At 35.6% G+C, this 24,632-nt stretch overlaps 2 protein-coding genes and 1 pseudogene across 15 annotated transcripts in view; 2 read left to right on the top strand and 1 right to left on the bottom strand.

Annotated features, from left to right (window-relative positions):
* The window catches only part of LOC309480489 (uncharacterized protein), a 516,287-nt gene that overhangs the window by 289,129 nt on the left and 202,526 nt on the right, over positions 1–24,632 (top strand). The gene's annotated exons all lie outside the window — the stretch shown is intronic.
* Positions 1–24,632, bottom strand: part of LOC309480535 (uncharacterized protein) — a 318,834-nt gene that overhangs the window by 189,003 nt on the left and 105,199 nt on the right. For 5 of the 13 annotated variants that reach the window (XM_082145093.1, XM_082145096.1, XM_082145089.1 and 2 more), the window contains exons 8-10: positions 23,638–23,787; positions 22,913–23,065; positions 22,529–22,681 (exon numbers count right to left, since the gene is read on the bottom strand). In XM_082145093.1, the coding sequence (XP_082001219.1) occupies positions 22,529–22,681; positions 22,913–23,065; positions 23,638–23,787 (456 nt within the window). Of the gene's footprint in view, positions 1–15,122; positions 15,384–18,006; positions 18,157–21,111; positions 21,265–21,487; positions 21,641–22,030; positions 22,181–22,528; positions 22,682–22,912; positions 23,066–23,637; positions 23,788–24,632 lie in introns of those variants that run through there. The other 8 variants (XM_082145088.1, XM_082145091.1, XM_082145099.1 and 5 more) reach the window with 6 other exon arrangements.
* LOC309480760 (gamma-crystallin M2-like) lies at positions 3,904–6,530 on the top strand (annotated as a pseudogene). The gene is made up of 6 exons (XR_014211691.1): positions 3,904–4,030; positions 4,420–4,473; positions 4,661–4,725; positions 4,826–5,690; positions 5,789–6,031; positions 6,258–6,530. The product of XR_014211691.1 is annotated as a gamma-crystallin M2-like (transcript).

Below are 24,632 nucleotides of genomic sequence, written 5' to 3'. Positions count from 1 at the left end.
AGTTAAACTTTAGCTATTTATGTCTTGAGTGTTTTGTGCTGTACATCTGATGCTTAATCCCACTAAATGGCCAGACTAAATCTGAATCTCTATCCATACAGTCTAGGTGCCTAACTGAAGGGAATCCAGTGTGTGCCGAATACTGTTCCCATGATGGTCAGTGCCCTGCCGGACAGAAATGCTGCTCAACACCTGTGATCATGCATGCAGTGAAAATGCTTATTTAATCACTGGAAAGAGTTGTGAGAATGATTTTGCATAATACATACTACTTTTAGAATTCTTTTACTTAAATCAATTCAGTGCTTATTTTTTTCTTGTAAGCGTATCATTTGTATGCTTTTGAGAACAAAATGTACCAACACATTAGTGTGTTGAAATAACGGAAGCATATGGACATGGCTAGACGGCTAACTAAATATAATAACCCCATGACCTAAGTAACAAGCTAAAGTAATAAAAAAACTAATTTGCTTTGCCGGGTGTGTTTCTGAATTGCACATATGTAGAACTAATCATATTAGAGAAAGATGGTGTAATGAGTCATAATACACTTGTCATGTACCTATCCTATATTAATTGTATAGTTTTTGCCAGTGGGATTCTCTGTGATTGATATGAGGTCCTCCCGGCCATGATTAAAGCATATTCAAAGGCATTGTTTGGAGTCTGATCACTGCCGACATATTTTCATACCCAAGTGATAGTGCTGAAGTGGAACAAGTGGAGAGACGTCTAGTAGAGTACACATTTGTAGGTGTCTAGAAGTAGATGCCAGGTTAACTTAAGTCAGATGCGTAGGGGAATTTCTACCACTATACGTATAGGCCTATATACCAGCCGTGGCGCTACCATTGGGCCCTGGTGGGCCTGGGCCCACCCATTTTAGGTCCGGGCCCACCCATTTTCTACTATGGTTTTGTACGTGTCTTCATTCGGATCCATTTGCGATCCATTCCATTCTAAACAAACAACGCAGTTTACATGCTTCGTCCTTGTTACATTATTCATTAAGATAATAATTCATTATGAATTAATATTTAACCTATGCTTGCACCAGAGCTCTTGTTTTCAGTAACTTATATTGAGCATTTATATTTTGAATTTGAATTATATAGCCTATATTAATTATAGTGATCGATTTTTACTTTTGAGCCCTGGCGCATGCCTCTGATGAACTATTTGCACGTCCCTGGCAGTTGGTTTGTAAAATATCTTCATTGTTTTGTCAGATATCTTGATTTCGTCCGAAAATATGCAGAGAAGTGTGTGTGTGTGTGTGGTTGTTGCTGTTAATAAACTAAAAATAATAGGCCTATAATTTTATTAAACGATAAATTAAATGAAATTGTAATTGTATTAAAAGAAGCAACAAAACAAAATATTCCTGTTCACGTTTTTTTTTTTTTTTTTTTCTTAATTACGCATTAAATTCAGGTAGGCTACTGAGTCACTGTCCTCAGTGCAGCAGAAAAGCCCTGAAACGGAGATGAAGGGGAACCCGGGTTTTTTGGGGGTTTTTTGTTGCTTATTTTAACTGGCCCATCCAGTTTTCTGGAGGCCCACCTACAATCAAAATCCTGGCGCCGCTAGTTCTATATATTATTGATTTTGTAGTTTCACATTCATTCTGGAGAGACAAATTGCTTCCTGCTGGAAATGTTTTATATTGTGCCTAGTTAGGACACTGTACACTGACATACTTGTGTCTGTAGGGCCAGGCAAAAATAGGTAAGCGGATGATGGTACTACTTGGATAGTTTGATTTGATCAGTGGAACCAGTGAGTTACTACAAATCTGTTTAACTACATTACCTGCATATGTGTATAACAAACTACCATGCCATATACATACACAGGCCTTCTTCCTCAAAATCCCTTATGGCATGAACAAAAAAACGTTCTCAACACGTTATGGGTTTCCAGTTAATTTATTATGGGAAAGTTAACCAGTGTTAAAGAGCTGCTTCATAATTTGAATTCAATAACACACAGTCTGGAAGTCATTATGCGCCTCATCATTTCAGGCATCAGACCTGCTCTCGGCAGTTAGGTCAGCAGTGGCACTCCCCTTATGCGACGAACGAGGTTGGCCAATCGTTTGGGCAGCGGGGGACTCGGTTCATCCACCTGGAATGTGCGGGTCAGCAAGTTGTAAAAGGAGCCGTACCCCACCGCGACCACCGTGCAGGTGAGGCAGATGACGTTGTAGGGCATGCTGAAGTCAGGCGTGGGTAGATTTACCAGCAGGGGTTCGGTGTACACTCGAACAAAGTAGCTTGATTCTTCTTTGACTGGGACACTGGAAGTCAGAGGTGAAAATGTTACGAAGAACCAAAACAAATAAGGCACACTTATTTACTATTAACACCAAGGCCAGTTTATACTTACAAACTGCTAAACAACGGTTGGTCTTGTGTGAAGTTGGTGTTCATTGCAACCATACTTGGCACAAGGGCGCTGACCACAGAGGACCTGCAATAACATTTATGGCACATCAGTCAGATATAGGGAGTGGCAGACAAGATGAGTAACAAACTCTTACAACAATAATGACATTTTAGCATATATATTTGAATTACAACAATAAATGTATCTTTCAAAATACTTGATAAGCAAAAGTCTTAACCAACATAGAAGCCGTGGTTGGGATCAGGGGTGTACTCAGTCCATTTGAGCAGGGCCCTTTCAAACTGTACCGTGACCTCTGTCATCGAGTGAGGCGGTAACTGGATCAGCATCTCCAGTAGATGAGGACGATGGCGGTCTTTAGCGGGCTGGTAGTGAATGTAACCTACAGGACAAGGAACAACGGTCTATAAACTCTTTATGCTCCTGAGCATGAACAGACCTTTTCTGTCCACTAAGGATGATTTAAAAAAAGAAAAGAAAAAAAAGAAAGAAAAAAAGGATAGTTTCTAGCTTTAAACTTTATTATTGTGCCTTTAAATGTTTTTTACTTCCTCATTTTAAAGAATGTTGAAACTACATTTCCCTACTCAGACGATCCCTATCAAAAGCTACTCTCGATTTGCTGAGTTGCGCTTTGGAAAAACCTCTTTGTTGTGAATCTGGAAAGGTCATCATCTCGATTGTCACATCAATTGCCTTGAATTGATTGCTGTATTTCTGACCCTGAAGTACTTCCTCCAACAGTTAAAAGGGCTACCATGTCCTAGTGCGGGTGGACAACACTTCGGTAGTCACCTACATAAATCGTCAAGGCATTCGCGCCGTCTGAACAGGTTCTGCTTTGGACTCAGGACAAGTTCCTGTTCCTCATGGCGATTTACATTCCTGGGCATTTGAATGTGGGAGCAGTCTTTCTGTAAGGCTGTGACACACAGGGAATGGAAATGCCACCCCGAGGTAGTCAAACATAGCTTAGTCAAACATGATGCACCGATGTGAAAATTGTGGCCGATACCGGTAACCGATATTTACCGATGTCGATATCTCTGTACACTGTTAGACTTTTCTGTAATTTCTAGTTATTTACTTTAAATCCCCCAGTATTATACTGCTATTCCTCTTTACAGTAAATAACTGTGATTCCCATTGCATCATGGGAATTTTCTGTGACATTCTAACACCACATACAGAGACTTACTGTATTTTTTTAATTTGCTCTACACTACTGTATTTGACGTAACGGTCTCTCTGGCTGGCACCATTCCATCGTTCTTTTTATTTCCTAATTTTTGCCTTACACCGCGTCTACAACGCTATAATAGCCAGAGGCTGTCTATATTGGACACATTGAAGCGACCGGACCATTAATGCAAAATGCAAACCTGTTTGTCCCTTGTCAGAAATAGCGCGAGCGCTTGGACCCGGAGTACCGCGTCAGAAATATAACGGCGCATATCACTGTACACTGTCTGGGTCTGGGATTTGTCGTGTCGCGCCAGAGCATCCAGTGTAATATCACTGGGTTCTGACTGTCTTTTGTTGGACCGCGCCATTCGTGTCTGCTCCGGGGTAGAGACGGAATTCACTTCACCGAGAGAGAGAGAGACCAGCAAGCAAGGTAAAAAAAAACATTCTGTGTGTGTTGACAGGATTGTGCCCAGTTTAACCTATGTTATACTCGTCAACATGGCGGTAACGAACTTCACCACGGTAAACTGCGCTAACGTTTAACTTTACAGACTTTGTTAGATTATTGAATTGTCGAGTTAAAATATGCCAACGAGCTTAGTTTACATTAACAATAAATTAACTAATGTGAAATTCTGTTTTGGTTGTAGATGTTGGCCTACTGATGAGAAAATTAAATTTTATGTTTGCTAAGTTTTACTTGGCTTGCGGCCACCTTTCTAGTTTTAGCATTAGTTTGCAAACTATAACATATTATAGGGTTTTTTTTTTTTTTTTTTGGAATTTAATATTTACTTCCATTTTTGTATGTGTTTAAAGGCAACTGCAACAAAGCGCCAATTCGCGCCAGTGACTTCTTGCAAGATTCCGGAGGTAGGCTATTTGTGATATATTTTAAGATAAGTTTGCTGAAATGATTAGCAATATGTGATAAGTGCTTTGGAGCCACTGGTGCAGACTAGGTAGCATACAATATCTTATAAAATCTCTATAAAATGGGCTAACTTTATATCAAATAAGTGTCCTTTGCATCATGTCTAACTTTATATTTATTACACAGGAAATGAACCAATCAGAAGATGGACCATTTTCTATGTTCAGTCTCACCAGATTAAATGTATCCAGGTAAGCACTGCAGTAAAACCCTCACTAATTCATTCATACCAAATCTAGCATTCTAAACAACGTAAGTTTATATTTTTGTATTATTTTGATATTTTATTAGGCAGAAGACTCTCTACCTTTGCAGTCCCACCTGAACAGGAAGGTCCTAACATGAGCGCACAGGTGGGTAGGAAGGAGAACGATCATCACACAGAGATTTCTTGCATTTCTTACACAATTTCATGCAAATTATACAAACACACACTTTAGACTTACGTTAGAAGTGAGTAAATGCTAAAAGCCAAAGAAATGGTATAGGCAGGCAAAGTTGTTAAGGTAGGATTGTTCAGTAACATCTTTAAGGCAGAAATTAGGAAAGACTCTTTCTTTGAATATGACTTTTCAAAATACAGTACAAATAATAATAATAATAATGGATTTGCCAGGAAACTTATTATTACTGTAAAACACTGTAAAAGGTATGCTTTTTGGAAGTGAAAAAGTAAGAATAGCCATAATATTTAAAGTTTAAAGTCTATAATATTCAACAAGACAATAAATACACACTATAAGGAAATCTTACTAAAAAAGGCAAGTTCCCCCACCATGGCAGTAGGTAAGAATGATTTTTTATTTTTTATTTTTTTTTATTTTATTGATTACAAGTATTGTATTTTATAAAACTACACCATAGGTCACTATATTTGGCTATACGTTGTGTTTGGCTGTAATTATGTTACCAGTACAGAGTACTAAAAATGTTTAAACAAACTTTAAAAGTACTATCTAAATACCAAGCTTTAGCTAGAATGGCCTCTATTCCAACTTGCACAGTCAGGAATTGACTAACAATAGGTGCTGTGTAGTCTTTAGTCTTGGTCTAGTATAAAGGTACGGGTCGGGTGACAGTAGTCAGTCAACAACCAGAATCAGCTTCAGCTTCTCCTTTGTGGAACTACTGAGGATCAGACAGCGCAACCATGAAGGTAAACCTTGTTCCAGCTGCCATTTACACATATTTTAACTTCTTATGCGTTTTATTTAGTATATTTCACTTTAAATCACTAAAACTTTTATTTTTCAGGTCACCTTTTTTGAGGACAGGAACTTCCAGGGTCGCTCTTACGACTGTATGGGCGACAGTGGTGACTTCTCCTCCTACCTGAACCGCTGTCACTCTTGCAGAGTGGAGAGCGGATGCTGGATGATGTATGATCATCCCAACTAAATGGGAAATGGATATTTCTTTAAAAGGGGCGAGTACGCTGATTACATGTCTATGTTTGGAATGAGCAACTGCATCAGATCCTGCCGTATGATCCCCATGGTGAGCTCAAAATTAAAGCTCATATATATATATATATATATATATATACTGTATATATATATATATATATATATATATATATATATACTGTATATATACTGTATATATATATATACATATATATGTGTGTGTTTTAATTTTTTTGGCTGTGACTAAAAAAATCTTGTGAGAAAATTAATTTTCTGGCTGATAAAATTAAATTAAACTGACTTATCTTCCACAACAGCACAGGGGCTCCTACAGAATGAGGATCTACGAGAGGGATAACTTCATGGGTCAGATGTACGAGATGATGGATGACTGTGACAACATCATGGACCGTTACCGCATGTCTCACTGCCAGTCCTGTCATGTGATGGACGGCCACTGGCTCATGTATGAGCAGCCCCACTATAGAGGCAGGATGTCCTACTTCAGGCCAGGAGAGTACAGGAGCTTCAGCAATATGGGCGGCATGAGATTCATGAGCATGAGGCGTATCATGGACTCTTGGTACTAGTGTTCAAATGTTTCAATAAAATAATTTATATACAACACTAAACATTGTGTTATGAAAATAATTAATGCCACTATTGTATAAGCAAACAAACTTAAGAGAAAAGTGAATAATTTTTCATTTTGTCAAGTCTGCCACACTTGCCCCCTTAAAAAAATCCCCTTGCTAAAGACATACTGGGGCTAGAAAAGTGAACCCTTTCTCTCTTTTAAATGAAAGTTCATTCTGCATGCTGAAGCATACAGTAAGGTCCAACCAGTTTAAAGACTACACATGCCTTTGAACTTCTAATTTTTGCAGACAGACTAAAATATCTTATATCTTGTCTTGTTCACGCTGTGTGAATTCTTTATAATGAACAAAGTCATCAGTTACTCATGAAATATGTGTTTGAACGTGCTACATTCAATTTTCTATATTTAAGTTATTTAGAATCTAAAACTTCCAAGCTTTCACATTAACACATCAGGACATAGTCCAACAGATGTCTTGAGCAAATACAAATCAAAATATAGGATTAATGCCATTATATTCTTTTTACTTTTTAGAACATATTGACAGACTATCTTTATCATCAATAACTGTCTTTCAAATTTATGATGTACAGGACAAGCTTGTTGAGGAAAACATAGGGTAGGAAGAATCAGGAATTGGTTATGAACCACAGTCCTAGTGTTCTAGATTGGCTGTGCACTTGGTTTTGCCCTTTTACTCTTATCACAAATCAAGGCCCCTTCTGTGGATGGAGAAGAGCTAAGGACACACGTTAAAAATCTACAGTGTAAGCAAGATCCCAAAATGCATGCCCATAAAAAATAAATAAAATAAAAATCCATTTAGTCAAGAGTTTTGAATATGAAACAACAAACACTTGATAAAAATAGAAACTTTTAGGCCTCGTCTAAAAGCTTAGGCAGCTGGGAGAGGGAATTTGATACAAAGAGCATTGCAATATTTTGCATAGGGACATCGTATCGGGCACCACACTTTTTAGGGCCTGAATTCATGCTCATTATTGCAAGTGTTGTGCATAATATTACCATAAACTCCAAACTTATGATACAAATATTATATAATCTGTTTGTGAAAACAAAGCTGTTTCACAAAGCTGTTTGTGAAAAGAAATAAACTAACATCATGAGCAAATCAGTGCTGTTGAATCTTTCTCTCTTTTATTTCTCTTGGACATGCGTAGTGAGCTGTGTGTAAAGGAAGCGATAAAACAAATATTTTGATCATGATTAGAATCAAAGAAACTGTCTATAATGCCATATCTACACTGCCAGTGTGCTCGTTTATAATACAACACTATTGACGAGAAAGGTGGCAGCAGCAGTGAAATGTGTCTCATGCTAAGAGAGGGTGAGGAAGGATACTTAAAAAAGCCTGTATCATCATTACTTGATTCATTACTGTTACATACAGTGGGTTATACCAGAAAATCAAACTGTCTTGCTTTACTGTGTAGGCTGTTACAACAAAAATAACACCACGGAACCATATAGCATCCAAGTTGTATGCTTTTACATGGTTAATGGGAACCATGTATCTTCCTAAAACAACAATTAAAATATGATTCAGCACTATATATTAGGCATCTTTAACTACTGTACTATGTACTTTCATAAAAAAAATAAAAAATTAAAAAAAATGTTAGCTACAATGTACTTACTGTGTTCATGTTGTATTGCAAAACAATTTTGCTCCTATTGCGGTGGGATGAAAGGTTAGGGACAGGTTTTGTGGTATGGGTTTTAGGGTGCGTTGAGGTGTAAGGGAAGATTCAACAGTTAATTAGATCTAATTACATAAATTAAGTACAGCTGTAGTTACATACATGTTTTTATATTATACTTAGTATTAAAATGTATTCTGGCATAATTTAATTTAGTTCAGTTGAAATATTTGAATGCTATTGACAAAAGCTGTTTACAAATATATATTCTTAAGTTATTGTAAAAATAATAATAAAAATGTAAAAAAGGAGGTTAAAAATATTTTGACACTAATATTCTCTCTCTCTGTATCTCTGTATCTCTGTATCTCTCTCTGTATCTCTGTATCTCTCTCTGTATCTCTCTCTGTATCTCTCTCTCTCTCTCTCTCTCTCTCTCTCTCTCTCTCTCTCTCTCTCTCTCTCTCTCTCTCTCTCTCTCTCTCATATAGTGTTGGAACCGGGATCTCCTCCGAAGGACTGAGTACATTTGTGTTTGTGGACACGCACACAGACCAGGGAACTGATGTTCTGATGTTGTCAGTCAAGTTCTGAACAGGAACCAATCTTTGGAGAAGTTAATTTATTTGCAAAGGTGGACAAAAACATTGTGTTGGCTTTTTAAAGATTATTTTAATGATGATTTTTACTCCTATGCTGTAGAAAAAGATGGAGGAGTAGACAGTCAGACATTGATAATAATAATAAATGTTTCTTGAGCATCAAAGAGACTTCTTTCAAAAACATTAAGTCACTTAAATACTTCTTTTGGCCACCAGTGCACATGAATCCAAATTTTTTTTGTAAATAAGTGAAATTATTTTGAAGGTGGGGTTATGTGTCATGTATTGTGAAAAGAACTGTGTTTTGCACATTTCCTTTTTGACTGCTTAAAAATTTATTTTTATTCTGCAGTTTTATGAATGTAATGGTTGATATTTCATTATAATACTTGAATAAGCTAAACAACCAATAACTCTACTTTCATTTTGTCAAATGCTAACGTTTTGTTTATGATTTTATGTGTTTTTAACAATGCAAGGACAGCACATAATGTGTTAATTTAACACGTTTACACATCTTTGTGCTAACCTTTCTGACATATTTACTTTGTTAAAATCATTAACACAATGAATGAGTTAAAATTAACAGAAAAAACGTTGTCCCTAAACTCACCCATTAATGTGTAAATATTTCACACATCATTTCCAGCATTGGTAGACTGTTTATTTTGTGATATATATGAAATGTTTTAAATAAAAAAATGGTATTTTGTAATAACTTTGTCTAATTGGTTTGTATGTCAGTAGTATTTATGTAGGATAAAAATAAAATTAATTATATCAATGATTCTTGAGAGTCGGGACAAAACATGTCCCACATAGAAAAGTCTAATTTATAGCAAAAATTAAGAAATTCATCATGATTGACATACTTACAAAGTTAAATCTAAAGGAATTGTATATACCTATCTGATTTTTAGAATAACCCTTTTTATCTTTTTGGGGAAAATTTGTTTAAATGTATGGTCTGTGGTTAGAAGGTCCATGTTATTGCACTTGTCCTCAGCAAGAGGTCACAATATTAACCATCCCAAAAAACTTTAAAAAAGCTCTACAATTGTGAAAACATACATATCAAATAAAAAATAAGGGGTATAAATATAAAAAACAATGCATGAAGTGAACATCAAACAATATTTTCCATAAAAATCTGCCTATTAAAGTTGTGTCCTCAGTTTCTGTCAACTCCGTCAGATTTTTTCATAAAGCTCTTTAAATCAGGAAATAGCATGGTCAGCTATATCCCTGAGGACCCCTTTTCATCTCCCTGCCTGTGGTGAATGCAGCACTACCACACATGCTCTGGTGCGTTTTACATTTTTTTATATTTTAGACAAACAATGTCAATATTCCTATGGTCACAGCTGCACCATGCCAATACCATCTTTCTGTTAAGATACTTTTTTTAAACCATAGTGGATTGAATTTAAGCATTTTAGTGAGGTTATTGGGACAGCTAGCAACTGAGGAAAAACTACCTAGCTGCAGTGTACAATACATGTTTTGGCGGGAAAATACGCCAACTCCGTCAGCCGTCAACTCCATCAGGTTCTATGTCTGACGGAGTTGACCTGTAAGCTGACGGAGTTGACAAATCCACCAATAACCTCTTAATGTGCGAATATTATTTGTGAATATAGTGAAGGGTTAAACTGTTATTTCAGGGTTTTATTTACACATAAATGCACATACAGTACATAGCATGCATTACATTATTTAACCATACACATCTGACTTGTAGAGAATGGGCAGGCAGTGGTCTGCTTATTGTTGTGTAACGTGTAACTTTGCCAGCACCTTAATATATATATATATATATATGTAGAGACAGAGATAGAGAAATGAGAAGCCAGTGTAGGGCTGGGCGGTATGGGGAAAAAAAATTATCACGGTAATTTTTTTTTATATCAGTCGATATCGATAATTATCACGATAAATGTCAAATCTTTATTTTTTTCAAGTTTAAAGGCAGATTTTTGCTCCTAAGTGAAAGTTGTAGAAAACAGAGCGTTAATTGTGGTTTTAAACTACTCTTTATTGTCAGAACATATCATGACAAACAGGTGAACATTTCACAAATCGGAGGTAAAACATTCAAACATTTTTTGTCAACACCGTCAGTTTTTCGTCAACACCGTCAGATCTTCGTCAACAGCGTTGGATGTATGAATGTTTTTGTAATTTTTTTGGGAAAAACAAATTTTCTTCCTTCAGTTTATGTTGTTTTTGTAATAAAGGACCATCTGATCTACATCCTGTTATGTTTTATTTATTTAAGGAATTTGTTTTTACAATATTGAAATTAAAATCAAAGTTTAAAAATGCAAATATTTAGAAATCTGAGTTTTCAGAATAGTGTGACATCACAACTTAAGTTTATATATTGTAATTTTTTTACATATCAGAGTAACTAAACACTATTACAATATACTTCAGAACTTTAGATTCTTGTTGGATTTGAAGACTTAAAATTGTATACTTTTTAGTGTGTCTGACAGAGTTGACACAAATCCAGTTCTGAAGGGAAAAATGTTTATTTGTTAAAAATGTGTTTTTATTTAGAACCTGTTACTTTACATGGTTAAATAGCTAAGACCTTTCTCTGCAGAAACATATAACTCTAATTGATATAGTGTGTATTTAAAAAAAAGTTTTTTAAAACGTGTTTTGTCCCGACTCTCAAGAATCAGTGATATATCAAAATTATGAAATCTAATTTATATTTAGTACAAATAAAAAAAATTACAGTAGTGTACTGATTAGCTTTGTTTGTACAGTAATGCACTGTATTACACAATTACAGTTACTGTAAAAAGTCTAACAGTGTATAGAAAACACATTTTCTTTCGTTTTGAATTGTTCTGTTTAAAAGTACATATTTCAAGCTTTCTATATATGTCTCAGGTCTGTGAGGCAAGTAGGCTATTTCATTTATGGTTCATTTATGAGACAAGCTCCAGGTTCACTCGCTGTGGCCTCGTGATTAAATATTTTCTACTATATTTACTTCTTATTTATAAAATCCAGGCAATTGGTTGATGAAACATTGATTAAAATTAAGATACAATCAATACAAAACGAAATTCAATTTAAAGACAGGCTTTGTACTTTCTGTTTGAGGTCTCTGTGAAAGTTTTAAAGCAGTCTTTTAGTGCCGCTTTCAGAGCGCTCACGTCCGTAACGGAGAACTGTCCCGTCCGTAACATTTTTTGTTTGTTTTGTGTGTGTGTGAAATAGATTTCTAAATAAATGCGACTTATAGTCCAGTGCGACTTATATATGTTTTTTTCCTCTTCATGATGCATTTTTTAACTGATCGTTTTTTGACTCGTAGATATTCAAATATATTCGAATACATTGCTTGATATTTGATACCCGTTCGAATTAGATTTTTCTCAAAAGTGACAGCTAGTATCAGGCAGAATGTAGTTATATGGCCGTAATAGGAATTGCAAAGAACAGCAGTCGTCTTGCCAAACAGTCCAGTTTGGCTCAGTCCATATATTTGGCGACATAGTAGAAATTAAGCTAACGTCCTTCGGGCTATGCACGTACACTTCCAGGCCAGGTCAGTAGCCTATACAGTATCGATCGGCTACAGCTTGCTTTTACTCTAAAGTCTTGATGTATTATCACCCTAGTAAAAAAAACAGCTTATGTGGAGGTGGAAAAATATCTTCCTGGACCTTGAGTGATAAGAAGAGTTTTGTTTCACCATTGAATGGATGAAAAGCACTCTAACAATTAAAATATCCACTGTAGCTGCAGCCCAACTTTATTCTAGCCTACATGTAGCAAGTGTCCAGCGTGTGTTGACGTGAACCATGGACATAATTGAAAGTTTATGCACTGGGATTTTGTTGGGATTCACTTAATATATCAGAGATTGCTGAGGGGTGTTTATAAATATCTGGGAAATTTCTGGATGTTTCTTAATGACAGAGGTTAAGTACAGAGCAGCCTACTCAATCGTTGAACTAGGCTGGAGGCGTAAATTCAACAGCACAGTTTTTCAGCACTTGTCAATCTCACCATTTAACCCAATGAGCATGTTATACAAAACTCTCAGACATTGACATTGCCTATTCATTGCCTTTTCATCCTTATTCATAGTGTGAATTTAGGACACACTTGTTTCCTTTATAAAAAAATTATTTTTATATACATATTTTTTTTTTTTTTTGAAAATCTGATGACATATTTTGCACACAGGTAAAGGTGCCCAATATCAGTCATTTCTGAAAATAAATTACAAAAAAAAAAAGAAAAAAAAAAGTGTTTTGGAAAATAGCTTGTTATTTGATTATCATAAAAACAGACTGTTCTCTGCTTATGTCATCCGTATGAAATGTGTATTTCTCTCAGGCATTTCTCTCACTACTGCGAAGATCGCGAGTCAGCAACGTCAACTTCATCTTCAACTTCACACATCAAATACACATGAATGATTATCGGCCTGTTCACACCGGCCCTATTTTGACATCGGAACGATACCGATGTGTAAAAAAATGACCATATCGGCCGATATATCGTGCACCACTATATGTGAGTAATGACTGGTGTAAACCGCTACACAGACACAATCTGCTGCTCCGATGTTTAAGTTTTGTTTGAAATTGAGACCATTGTATTTAATGGTGGTTAGATAGAGGCTTCGTGGAACACTGAAACGGTAAACTCAAATGTGCTGTATTGTGTCGAGACTTCGAAACAATCCGACACCCGTCTCCACGGGGGACCCCTAGTGGTCAGAACAGTGTAAATGCAACAAAAACCCGGGCCAAACATGCATAAAAACACCTCTTAAAAATCTATTGCATTATATTTATTTTTTATTGAAAGTAAAATCTTTCAAATGCAATTATCTAAACATCTAATAAGGTTATCAAGTGTCCATATGTTCTTTTAACAATTCAGGGTCAGGGTTTGTTTTGTTTTTTCTATTAATGGCTCAGCTAAACAGGCCAATAAGAGACTATTAGCTACCATTATTCATTTTAATGATACTAATGTCTAATTAAAACGTCTATTGGAATCTACCGACTCCAATGGAGTTTGGTAGCGTTGTTGTTTGTGCGGCCTATGTCCCACCTAGTGGAAGTGCAGCGAGAGCAGCAGAGTGTATCGTGCACTGTGTTCATCAAGCTTTTATCACTTTCCAGCTATATTTATTACTGGACAAATAGAAACGGGTGGATGTAAATCCTTTTATTATAAAATGGTACGTACTTTCTTTTTAACAGACAGAACCCAGTAGGTGGTAAAAGGTTAAAAAGATGATATCTGATTCTCATTATATCAGTACAGGATTCCCTCAAGTGTGTGTGTACACAATGGTTGTGTGAGCAAAAATATGAACAATTGCAATGTGAATTTTAGTGCTGATACTGCTATTTTTAGCTTGTATAAAGATCAAGATGTCTCGTCTTGCCACTCTGAAATGAATCATTTTGTAGAGTGTTGTGATACCCACCACATAATTGTGAATTTAAAGAGGTCATGAACTGGCTTTTTAAACTTTTTTAATTTTTTTAAAATTGTATTTTTAATTTTTTTTATATTGTTGTATGATGTGCCGCATTGAAGACTTGGAAGTAAACGCCCACTGCTATGATTGGATAACAGTTTTGCATATGAGTTTCATGTAATGTGTGAATCGGTGGGCGGGGTTATAGGTGGTAGGAGGTCCATAAGAGCAGGCCCGACCCTCTTGCAGTCTTGAGGAGAGCTATTTCCTACTTCTGTGGATTCTATTGTTGACATGTTTTAACATTTGATGGTCTGTGTTGGAACAAATTTGTTTTAAACATTTTTTTATGAACTATATTTGTTGTCTAGAATCAAGTATTGTGATCTGTGGAGGGCTCCGACTGCCTTAAGAGGTGGTGTAGTCAGCTTATATTTCTTACACTTACGAGAAATTGTCACAACAGCTGCTCGAGCGCTGAGAAAATGGCAGATAGTGTACAACTCGCTGAGGACGGAAACTATGGTAAAACAGGACTGTCAATCAGCAGCAGTGGGCGGGGCCTGAGCAGTATTATGTCAAAAAGGAGTGGGTGGACACGCATTTATGTCCAAAACACAATATAAATGTGGATTTTGCATAATAGATGCCCTTTAAGTTAACCTGGTGTCTCCTAGACACCTACAATTTTGTACTCTACTAGACGTCTCTCCACAGGTCTCTGGAGTTCCACTTCAGCACCATCACTTAGGAATAAATAAGATCTCTAGTGCTCCACTTCAGCACTATCACTTGAGAATAGAAGTAAGATCTCTAGTGTCTAACCTGACTGACAGACAGACTCCAAATGATGCCTTTGAATATGCTTTAATCACAGCCGGGAGGACCTCATATCAATGACAGAGAATCCCACCGGCAAAAAGAATACAACAATTAATATAGGACAGGTACATGACAAAGGTAACATGACTCATTACATAATTTTTCTCTAATATGATTAACACTGCATGTACGATCAGAGGTGTTTAGCAGCATTTCTGTCCGGCAGGGCACTGACCATCATGGGAACAGTATTCGGCACACACTGGATTCCCTTCAATTAGGCACCTAGACTGTATACGGATAGAGATTCAGATTTAGTCTGGCCATTTAGTGGGATTAAGCATCAGATGTACAGCACAAAACACTCAGGACATGAATAGCTGGTTTTACTTACAGAGTGAATTGCATTGAGTATTATTTATCATCTTTATTAATTTTGTAAAGCCACACTATGCACAGCGTTGGGTAAGTTACTTTAAAAAAGTAATTAGTTATAGTTACTTCTCACAAAAAGTAACTGCGTTAGTAACTGAATTACATCATTACAAAAGTAACTAATTACCAGGGAAAGTAACTATTGCATTACATTAAAAAAAAAAAAATTTTTTTTTAAATTTAAACATAAGAAATTTCTTGGATACCCCAATATGAAATGTTAAATGAATGAAATGGAAACTAAATAGAACATCTTATTATTATAAAACATTGTACACTAATCTACACTATTTTAATGTTGCTCTGGGACAATGTGAGAGACACCTATTAACTTAAATTTTAAAATATTATCATTACTATAGTGGAACAACAAAACACAATAGATGGTTTAGAACTTTTAATATTTATTGCACAGACCACAACTTGCCAACAAATAAGTCTAAAAATAAATCATGCTTCTCAAGAAATGTACCAAAAATAAATAAATAGTAATAAAAAAAATATATACATACACATACACTAGGGCATATAATTAAAATGATAAAACTCACACACCTTTACAACTGGTAGACATACTGTATAGCCTACTTGAAGTATTTTCTTCCTCACAATAGTAAGTTTAACAAAAAGTGCTCTCAATATAATACTGAACAATGTACCAACATAAATAATCATAAAATAGAATCTTTTGGGGGTTTATTTTTATAACCTACAGAGAACGTCATCATCAGAGGTTATTTTAGCCAAAGTGTTTGCCGCACGTGTTCACAACCGGTCAAAAATGTTTTCTTTGAACGTTCCCTGCAGGTTATTTAGGAGTTTATGTTATATAAACTAATTCAAACATTGCATATATGATACCAAAATGCTACAGAGATTATTCTAATGCTGAAATGTGTAATTTATTTATAAATAAAGTATTTATGCTCGGACACATTCGGTCTCTCTCGCGCACTGTCGAGCGCGTTCTCGGACATACTCGGTCTTTCGCGCACTGTCGAACTGTTTTGTCCAGTCCGGCGCCTCAAACACACACACACACACACACACCAGAGAAAAAACTTTGCGGCTCCTATGGCTGAGAGAGAGCCTACTCGGATGAAAACCGCTTCAATGAGCTCAATTATAGTAACGCCGCATTTTATTGACAGTAACGGTAACGGTGTTGTAACGGAGGAAACAGTAATTAGTTTGATTACTTGTTACTGAGAAAAATAACGCCGTTTATTTATAACGCCGTTATTCCCATCACTATGCATGAAACAGTGCTATAGTCCGAATTCAGGTACTTTTGATAGAATATAACACAAAATAATCTATTATTATTATTATTAAATAATACACAATCCTATTTGTTTATTTTACAAATAACAGTTTGTTTTTACAATCGCTAGAACACATTTAAATAGGCTACCGGTACTTTGGTCACTTTTTCAAACACAACATCATTCTGTGTGAACTAAACTACGGATCATTTATCTTTGCTTTAGCAAAAAAAAATTTAAATAATGACATCTTTCAATTTGCAAGAATTGATCTGTCACAGACACAATCACCATCAAAACTTGATGTACTATACAGGCCAATTTGCACTCGAAAGACTTCTTTAACATCGTTATATTTTGCCAACATTCAAGTTAGCTGCAATGTGTTATTTTGCAAATTTTTAAACATGTAACTAAAACTAGCGAATAATACAAATTAAAAAAATTATCTCAGTGGGACGTTTTATACAACCTAACGAGTGTAACATTAGCAACAATAAAATGGTAAGAATAAAATAATTTCAGGTACAGGTAGCCTACAGGGTCCGTGTACTTGGCGGCCAACTGATTTTCCTTTTGATATTAGAAAACCAAAATCGGAGATCCGGTTCTCCGGTTGTCATGACAGCTTCTTGCGTGAAGGTTAATAGGCCTATTACATACCCAAGTCAATGCATTATTCTTTTCTTTTTGTATTAGTGTTTAAAATATTTAATTTACAACTAATTGTATTGATTTAAATCTTAATTTATTAAATAAAAATTGTATAGGCTACTTACTGGGCGAGGGCGACCATGGTAGGCTATGACAGCCGTCATTTACCCTGCCATGCAGCTGATGCAAAGCGTAGGTGAAATTAAAGAAGAAATCCCTGTCTAGGCTCTTCCCCAGTACGGGTTGTGTCGAGCCATTCGTTAGTTGTTAACGATAATAACTATGTTAATAATACTTTCGTTAATTTGAAACTTTTATGCTTCCATCTGAGGCCATTTCGCCCGATGCCTAATTGTACGAGACCCAACACCTGATGTTGAATATAATATAATATAATATAATTAATATAATATAATATAATATAATATAATATAATATAATATAATTAATATAATATAATATAATATAATATAATATAATATAATATAATATAATTAATATAATATAATATAATATAATATAATATAATATAATATAATATAATATAATATAATAATACCTGTAACTGGAGCCATACACTGAAGTCCACATCCATTGTTGCAGCATTTCTCATTCTTGGGACACTCACGGTCATCGGCACACAACGCGAAACGTATCCGGGCACATATTTCTGGTTTATATTTTCTCCTTGGACACACTCCTGGCTTTACTGTTATACAGACACATGACAGAGAAGCCATATCATTAAATGCGGAATACATTTTTCACTGGGGTTTTTGGTTCTTTTGCAGTTGAAGGCTATAAGGACCTTTGAAATAACTGAAATCATTTGGCCAAGTAATATGGACATGTAGGCTACATAATGCGGTCAAGACCTGCCTGGAACTACTTTAGCCGTGTGTTTCCCTGAAAATAATTGTACTCCTTCGAATTTTCGGCAACCAATCAGATTCAAGCATTCAACAGCCCCGTAGTCAGGGGTGCCGTTATAGTGGGGGGGTTGGGCTGGTCTATGGGGTGCAGAGTAGGCTATGTCAGGCATATGGGCCCAGGACGCTAGGGGGGCCCAAATCACGACTTTGGTTCATTACTTTTTTTGTGATTTTGTTTTCTTACATACACAAACATGTTAAATCAGATTCAAGCATTCAACAGCCCCGTGGTAAACTTGAAATACTATATATGAATGAAATAATAATAATAATATCAAGTTTTTTTATATAATAATATTATTATTATAATTAAAAAAACGATCGTCGCAATAAGTGTAGGATATTGTGATGTCAAAACATTTTGTAGCCTAACTAAACATAATTTTTTTAAAGGGATTAAAGGGATACTCCACCGTTTTTTCATATTAAACTATGTTATTCCCTTAAAGTCCAACTGAAATCAAAATGGACCGTATTTACTTTGTTAGCGCATATTACTAGTCTTGTGGTGAACAATTAATCCGTGCAAGTTAAAACACACAAAAAAAATTTTTGGCTTCGTAATCTTTAATCAAAATCTGAAAATGCCCCTCCCCTCTGCATTGGAGGACCTTCCCTGATGACGTAGGTTTGAGGACTTGGGTTGGGAAACGCTTAACCACTCCCCTCAAATCGTTAGTCTGTAATGAGCGAGAGATGGAGAGGAGGAGCGCTAGAGTAAAACCCTGCCCTCTGTTCAATATTCCTTTTCACTGGGAAATACGTCACAGCACTGGAGAAAAGTCGTTTGCAACTTCCGGTTCACGCGGACTTTAACTAAGACGAGTTGATACATACCTCTCTCATCTCAGTGCGTGCACTCAATAGTAAAAAGCAGTAAAAAGTCACGCCTGATCCTCTTCTCACTATTGACAGAAGTGAGAGGAAGAGGATCAGGCGTGATTTTCTGAGTCGAATTACTCCCAAAAAGTGCTATTCCACCATACATTATAGTTATCCTTTTTAACCCGCTTAGAAAAGCGCCACGTTTTATTTTGTGTCACCATACTTGATCGTATAACTACTCGTGTAACTGTTTTTAAATAGGGAAAACGTTGATGTGTTTGGTCACTTCTAAATTTATTGCTGTCAGATACCATTGAATATACTGGGCTAAGCTAAGTACTATCAGAGTGTCACCGCGCGCCAGAGCGATTGAGTGCACGCACTGAGATGAGAGAGGTATGTATCAACTCGTCTTAGTTAAGGGAATAACATAGTTTAATATGAAAAAACGGTGGAGTATCCCTTTAAGTTTAGTGACAACATGTTATGATGTGCATGGTGCAATGACTGGCTATTGCTTTTATTATTGCTTGATACAATTTTTACAATTTCAATTCAATTCAATTATTGTGGTTTGATTCCGATCTTGATTCAATATCGATTCATTTGGATAAATAGTACAGTAGATACATGTTCATTTTTCTCAAGAAAGAAATTCTCACATAATGATGTTTTATTAACAAAGTTCGGGAGGAGCAGGTTCAGATAATTAACCAAATTATGCACAGCTGGAGATTAATCAGTAATCAACTCAATGACAGAGTATAAATTCACAGCAGACCTATCTCTGTTCATTGAAAGTTTGTCAGCATCCCTCCTCCACCCCATCTCCTCACTTCCAGTTCCATCTACACTTACCAACTGGGGGGAGTACTCTGGGTTCGGGCCTAACTCCGAGCTCGGAGCCCTCCCCCCGGACAGCACGCCAAATACGCATAAACTTATTGTACTAATTATATGTAGATGTGAACTCGTGAAATGCTGTAAACAGGCTACAGAGAGCTCTGTCAGCTGGTTTTATTAAAGGCTAAAAATAACAACTCAAATTAAATATACTGCGGTTTTTATTATAATAACTTTATAATATTTTAATGATACAAGTAAAAATAATAAATATGTAATATAGTGCACATATTTAGCAAAATACTCATTTATAGGCTACTAATACTAAATATATTATAAAATACAAATTTTTCTAGCCAACTAACATGCTATGGTCATTTAATGGCTTTCCTGAGGTAAATGTGTGACATTGTTCTCCAGCTGTTTTATTGACCTCTTTCCGCGGTTGAAAAACACTGATTGATCAAAAAGTATGTATGACGCATTTACATTGATAAGTTGTACTGTATCTTTCAACCTACCTATTATAGTTTATTTACTATTAACTAGTAGTAAAGAGAGATGATCGGTTCACGTGCCGCTTGAACTGAGGTGCTACAGCGATGTCACATTTAAAAGCGCCAAAACGGTATTTATTGTCTGAATTTCATAATAAAATTGACAGAATCTGAGAGCTGAGAATTAGTTTCCTATCATAAGTAACCTGCTCTGTCTTGTCTGTCGGTGTCAGTGTCCTCTTTGCTTGGTGATTTGTCTCTGTGTGAGAAAATGGATGTGTGGCGTGAGAGCGTGTGAAAGGTGTCAATTGCGTGAGTCTCACGCTGAATGCGTGAGAGTTGGCAGCTCTGTGTTTAAGTTGCTAAGAGTGGTTGCTAGGGGTGTTGTGTAGTAATACATAGAACCGTTGGATTAAGCGGTCATAGCCGTGTTTTATCGTGAATAAAACACAGCTAACCGTTTTATAATATAATATAATATAATATAATATAATATAATATAATATAATATAATATAATAATATAATATAATATAATAATATAATATAATATAATATAATATAATACCTGTAACTGGAGCCGTACACTGACGTCCACCGCATGCAGTGCTGCAGCATTTCTCCTTTTTGGGACACTCACTGTCATCGGCACACAACTCTTCACCCTTCCTCTTACACCTTACTACTTCATACTTTGTTCTTGGACACACTCCTGGCTTTACTGTTATACAGACACATGACAGAGAAAATAAATAAATAAATAGCCCTGATATATTGAAGAGCACAGGTGAAGTGACATTTATTATGAGTTTTTATGAAGATTGTTTTAAGTTCACTTAAATTATAATTTGTTATATTTTTTTGAAGCCTAATACAATTTTAAAATTGATAGCTTTCAATTATACTGTAATGCTGAATGCCTATAATTAAATTAAATATCATACCTGTAACTGGAGCCATACAGTCAAGTCCATTACACATAGTGCTGCAGCATTTCTGATTGTCGGGACACTCACTGTCACTGGCACACAACTCTTCACCCTTCACGAAACACATTATTGTTCCATCGTTTGTGATTGGACACACTCCTGGCTTTGCTGTTATACAGACACAAGACAGTGAAAAAAAAATAGCCCTGATTTATTGAAGAGCACAGGTAAATGTGATGTTAATATGAGTTTTTGTGAAGATTGTTTAAGTTCACTTAAATTATATTAGTTGTTATATTTTTTTAAAGCCTAATAAGTGTTAAAATTGATAGCTTGCAATTACAGTAATGCTGAAAGCCTATAATTAATGACTAAAATTAAGAATAAAAATCAATTTCATAGAGACATCAGGAGCAGTATTGGTATCAGTGATGCCTTCTTTCATAAAAAGATGCCATTATACAAATATTTGAAATACTGATTGACCGCACATAATATAATATAATACAATATAATACAATATAATACAATATAATACAATATAATACAATATAATACCTGTAACTGGAGCCATACACTGAAGTCCACATCCATTGCTGCAGCATTTCTCATTCTTGGCACAGTCAGTGTCATCGGCACACGACACGAAACGTATCCAGGCACACACTTCTGCTTCATATTTTGTGCTTGGACACACTCCTGGCTTTACTGTTATACAGACACATGACAGAGAAGCTATATCACTGAATGCTGAATTAATTTTTCAAGGTAAAAAAAATCCACTGTCACTGTCTTTTTTACAGGGGTTTTTGGTTATTTTGCTGTTGTAGGTTGTAAGGACCTTTGAAATAACTGAAATCATTTGGCAAAGTGTTATAGACATGTAATACGGTCAAGACCTGCCTTGAACTACTTTAGCCGTGCGTTTCCCTGAAAACGCATTCAACCGGAAGAAGGGGGTTCAATTGTGCTTAATTATAGAAAATATGCGATTAATTCATTAAATTGTATCGATTGACCGCACATAATATAATGTAATGTAATGTAATATAATACCTGTAACTGGAGCCGTACACTGACGTCCACCGCATGCAGTGCTGCAGCATTTCTCCTTGTTGGGACACTCACTGTCATCGGCACACAACTCTTCACCCTTCCACTTACAGCTTACTACTTCATTGTTTGTTCTTGGACACACTCCTGGCTTTACTGTTATACAGACACATGACAGAGGAAAAAATAAAAAAAAATGAAAAAATAGCCCTGATATATTGAAGAGCACAGGTGAAGTGACATTTATTGCGAGTTTTTATGAAGATTGTTTTAAGTTCACTTAAATTATAAGTTATATATTTTTTTAAAGCCTAATACAATTTTAAAATTGATAGCTTTCAATTATACTGTAATGCTGAATGCCTATAATTAAATTAAATATCATACCTGTAACTGGAGCCATACAGTCAAGTCCATTACACATAGTGCTGCAGCATTTCTGATTGTTGGGACACTCACTGTCACTGGCACACAACTCTTCACCCTTCACGAAACACATTATTGTTCCATCGTTTGTGATTGGACACACTCCTGGCTTTGCTGTTATACAGACACAAGACAGTGAAAAAAATAGCCCTGATTTATTGAAGAGCACAGGTAAATGTGATGTTAATATGAGTTTTTGTGAAGATTGTTTTAAGTTAACTTAACTTAAATTATTTTAGTTGTTATATTTTTTAAAGCCTAATAAATGTTAAAATTGATAGCTTTCAATTACACTGTAATGCTTGACTAAAATTAAGACAAAAAAAAAAATCAATTTTACAGACATCAGGAGCAGTATTGGTATCAGTGATGCCTTCTTTCATAAAAAGATGCCATTATAGTAGTTATATTATATTATATTATATTATATTATATTATATTATATTATATTATATAATAAAGTAGAGCAATTATAAATATAATAGCTAAAGTAATTATGTTATATAATATATAGCGCAATTGAACCCCCTTCTTCCAGTTGAATGCGTTTTCAGGGAAATGCATTCAACTGGAAGAAGGGGGTTCAATTGCGCTTTATTACAGAAAATATGCGATTAATTAGTTAAATTGTATCAATTGACCGCACATAATATGATGTAATATAATGTAACAATGTAATGTAATACCTGTAACTGGAGCCGTACACTGAAGTCCACATCCATTGCTGCAGCATTTCTCATTCTTGGCACAGTCACTGTCATCGGCACACGACACGAAACTTATCAGGGCACACATAGCTGCTTCATATTTTGTGCTTGGACACACTCCCGGCTTTACTGTTATACAGACACATGACAGAGAAGCCAGCATTATTGTATGAATGCTGAATGCTGAATGCTGAATGTCTTTTTCACTGGGGTTTTTGGTTATTTTGCTGTTCTAGGCTGTAAGGACCTTTGAAATAACTGAAATCATTTGGCAAAGTGATATGGACATGTAATGCGGCAATTTCTGATCTAAAACGGTTTCTGCACCAATTTTTTTTTGTGTGTGTGTGTTTCTTTTGAAAGACCTCTAGTATTATTGTCCATTACTAATTGAAACTCACTGAGAGAAGGCGGCGCGCACACACACACACAGCATCTGTATCTTCCAGAGAAGTCTCGAACGACTGAACGGTACGACCGCCAGCTTCCCGGAGAATGATCGGCCACTACAGAAGAGCTCAAGAGCTTGAGTATATGTTTGGACCCTAGCTACGCTACAAATGATCTCAACATTATGGATCACAAAATACACAAAAATGTAAATATGCTTTGAATTTCCTAGAACAATTAATGCATTAACATGCCATGCCTAGCCTAGTGCAAGGTTATCAGTGATATATAATTAATACAATAAAGTACTGGATGTGCTCTGAGTTGAGAGAAGATCAAAACCATGAAATAACACTGAGCAATTAAGGCAGAGATGAACAGTATTTTTTTTACTTTATTGTCATATCTGTGTTCTCTTAGTCTTATTTCTCATTTCTTAATTTTAATCAAATTCAATCAGAATACAAAGACAATGTGTGTGGCAATTACCGGCACTCTTGCTTGTGTGATGATAACTCATTTGCTCATGTTGTGAATATAAAAACAGGGACTAAATGGGTATTTTTTATCATCTTGATGACATT

The sequence above is a fragment of the Leuciscus leuciscus genome (assembly GCF_965113295.1).
Source record: "Leuciscus leuciscus genome assembly, chromosome: 18".
NCBI lineage: Eukaryota > Metazoa > Chordata > Actinopteri > Cypriniformes > Leuciscidae > Leuciscus > Leuciscus leuciscus.
The sequence above is the reverse complement of the archived record's forward strand: the minus strand, read 5'-3'. Positions and strand labels throughout refer to the sequence as shown.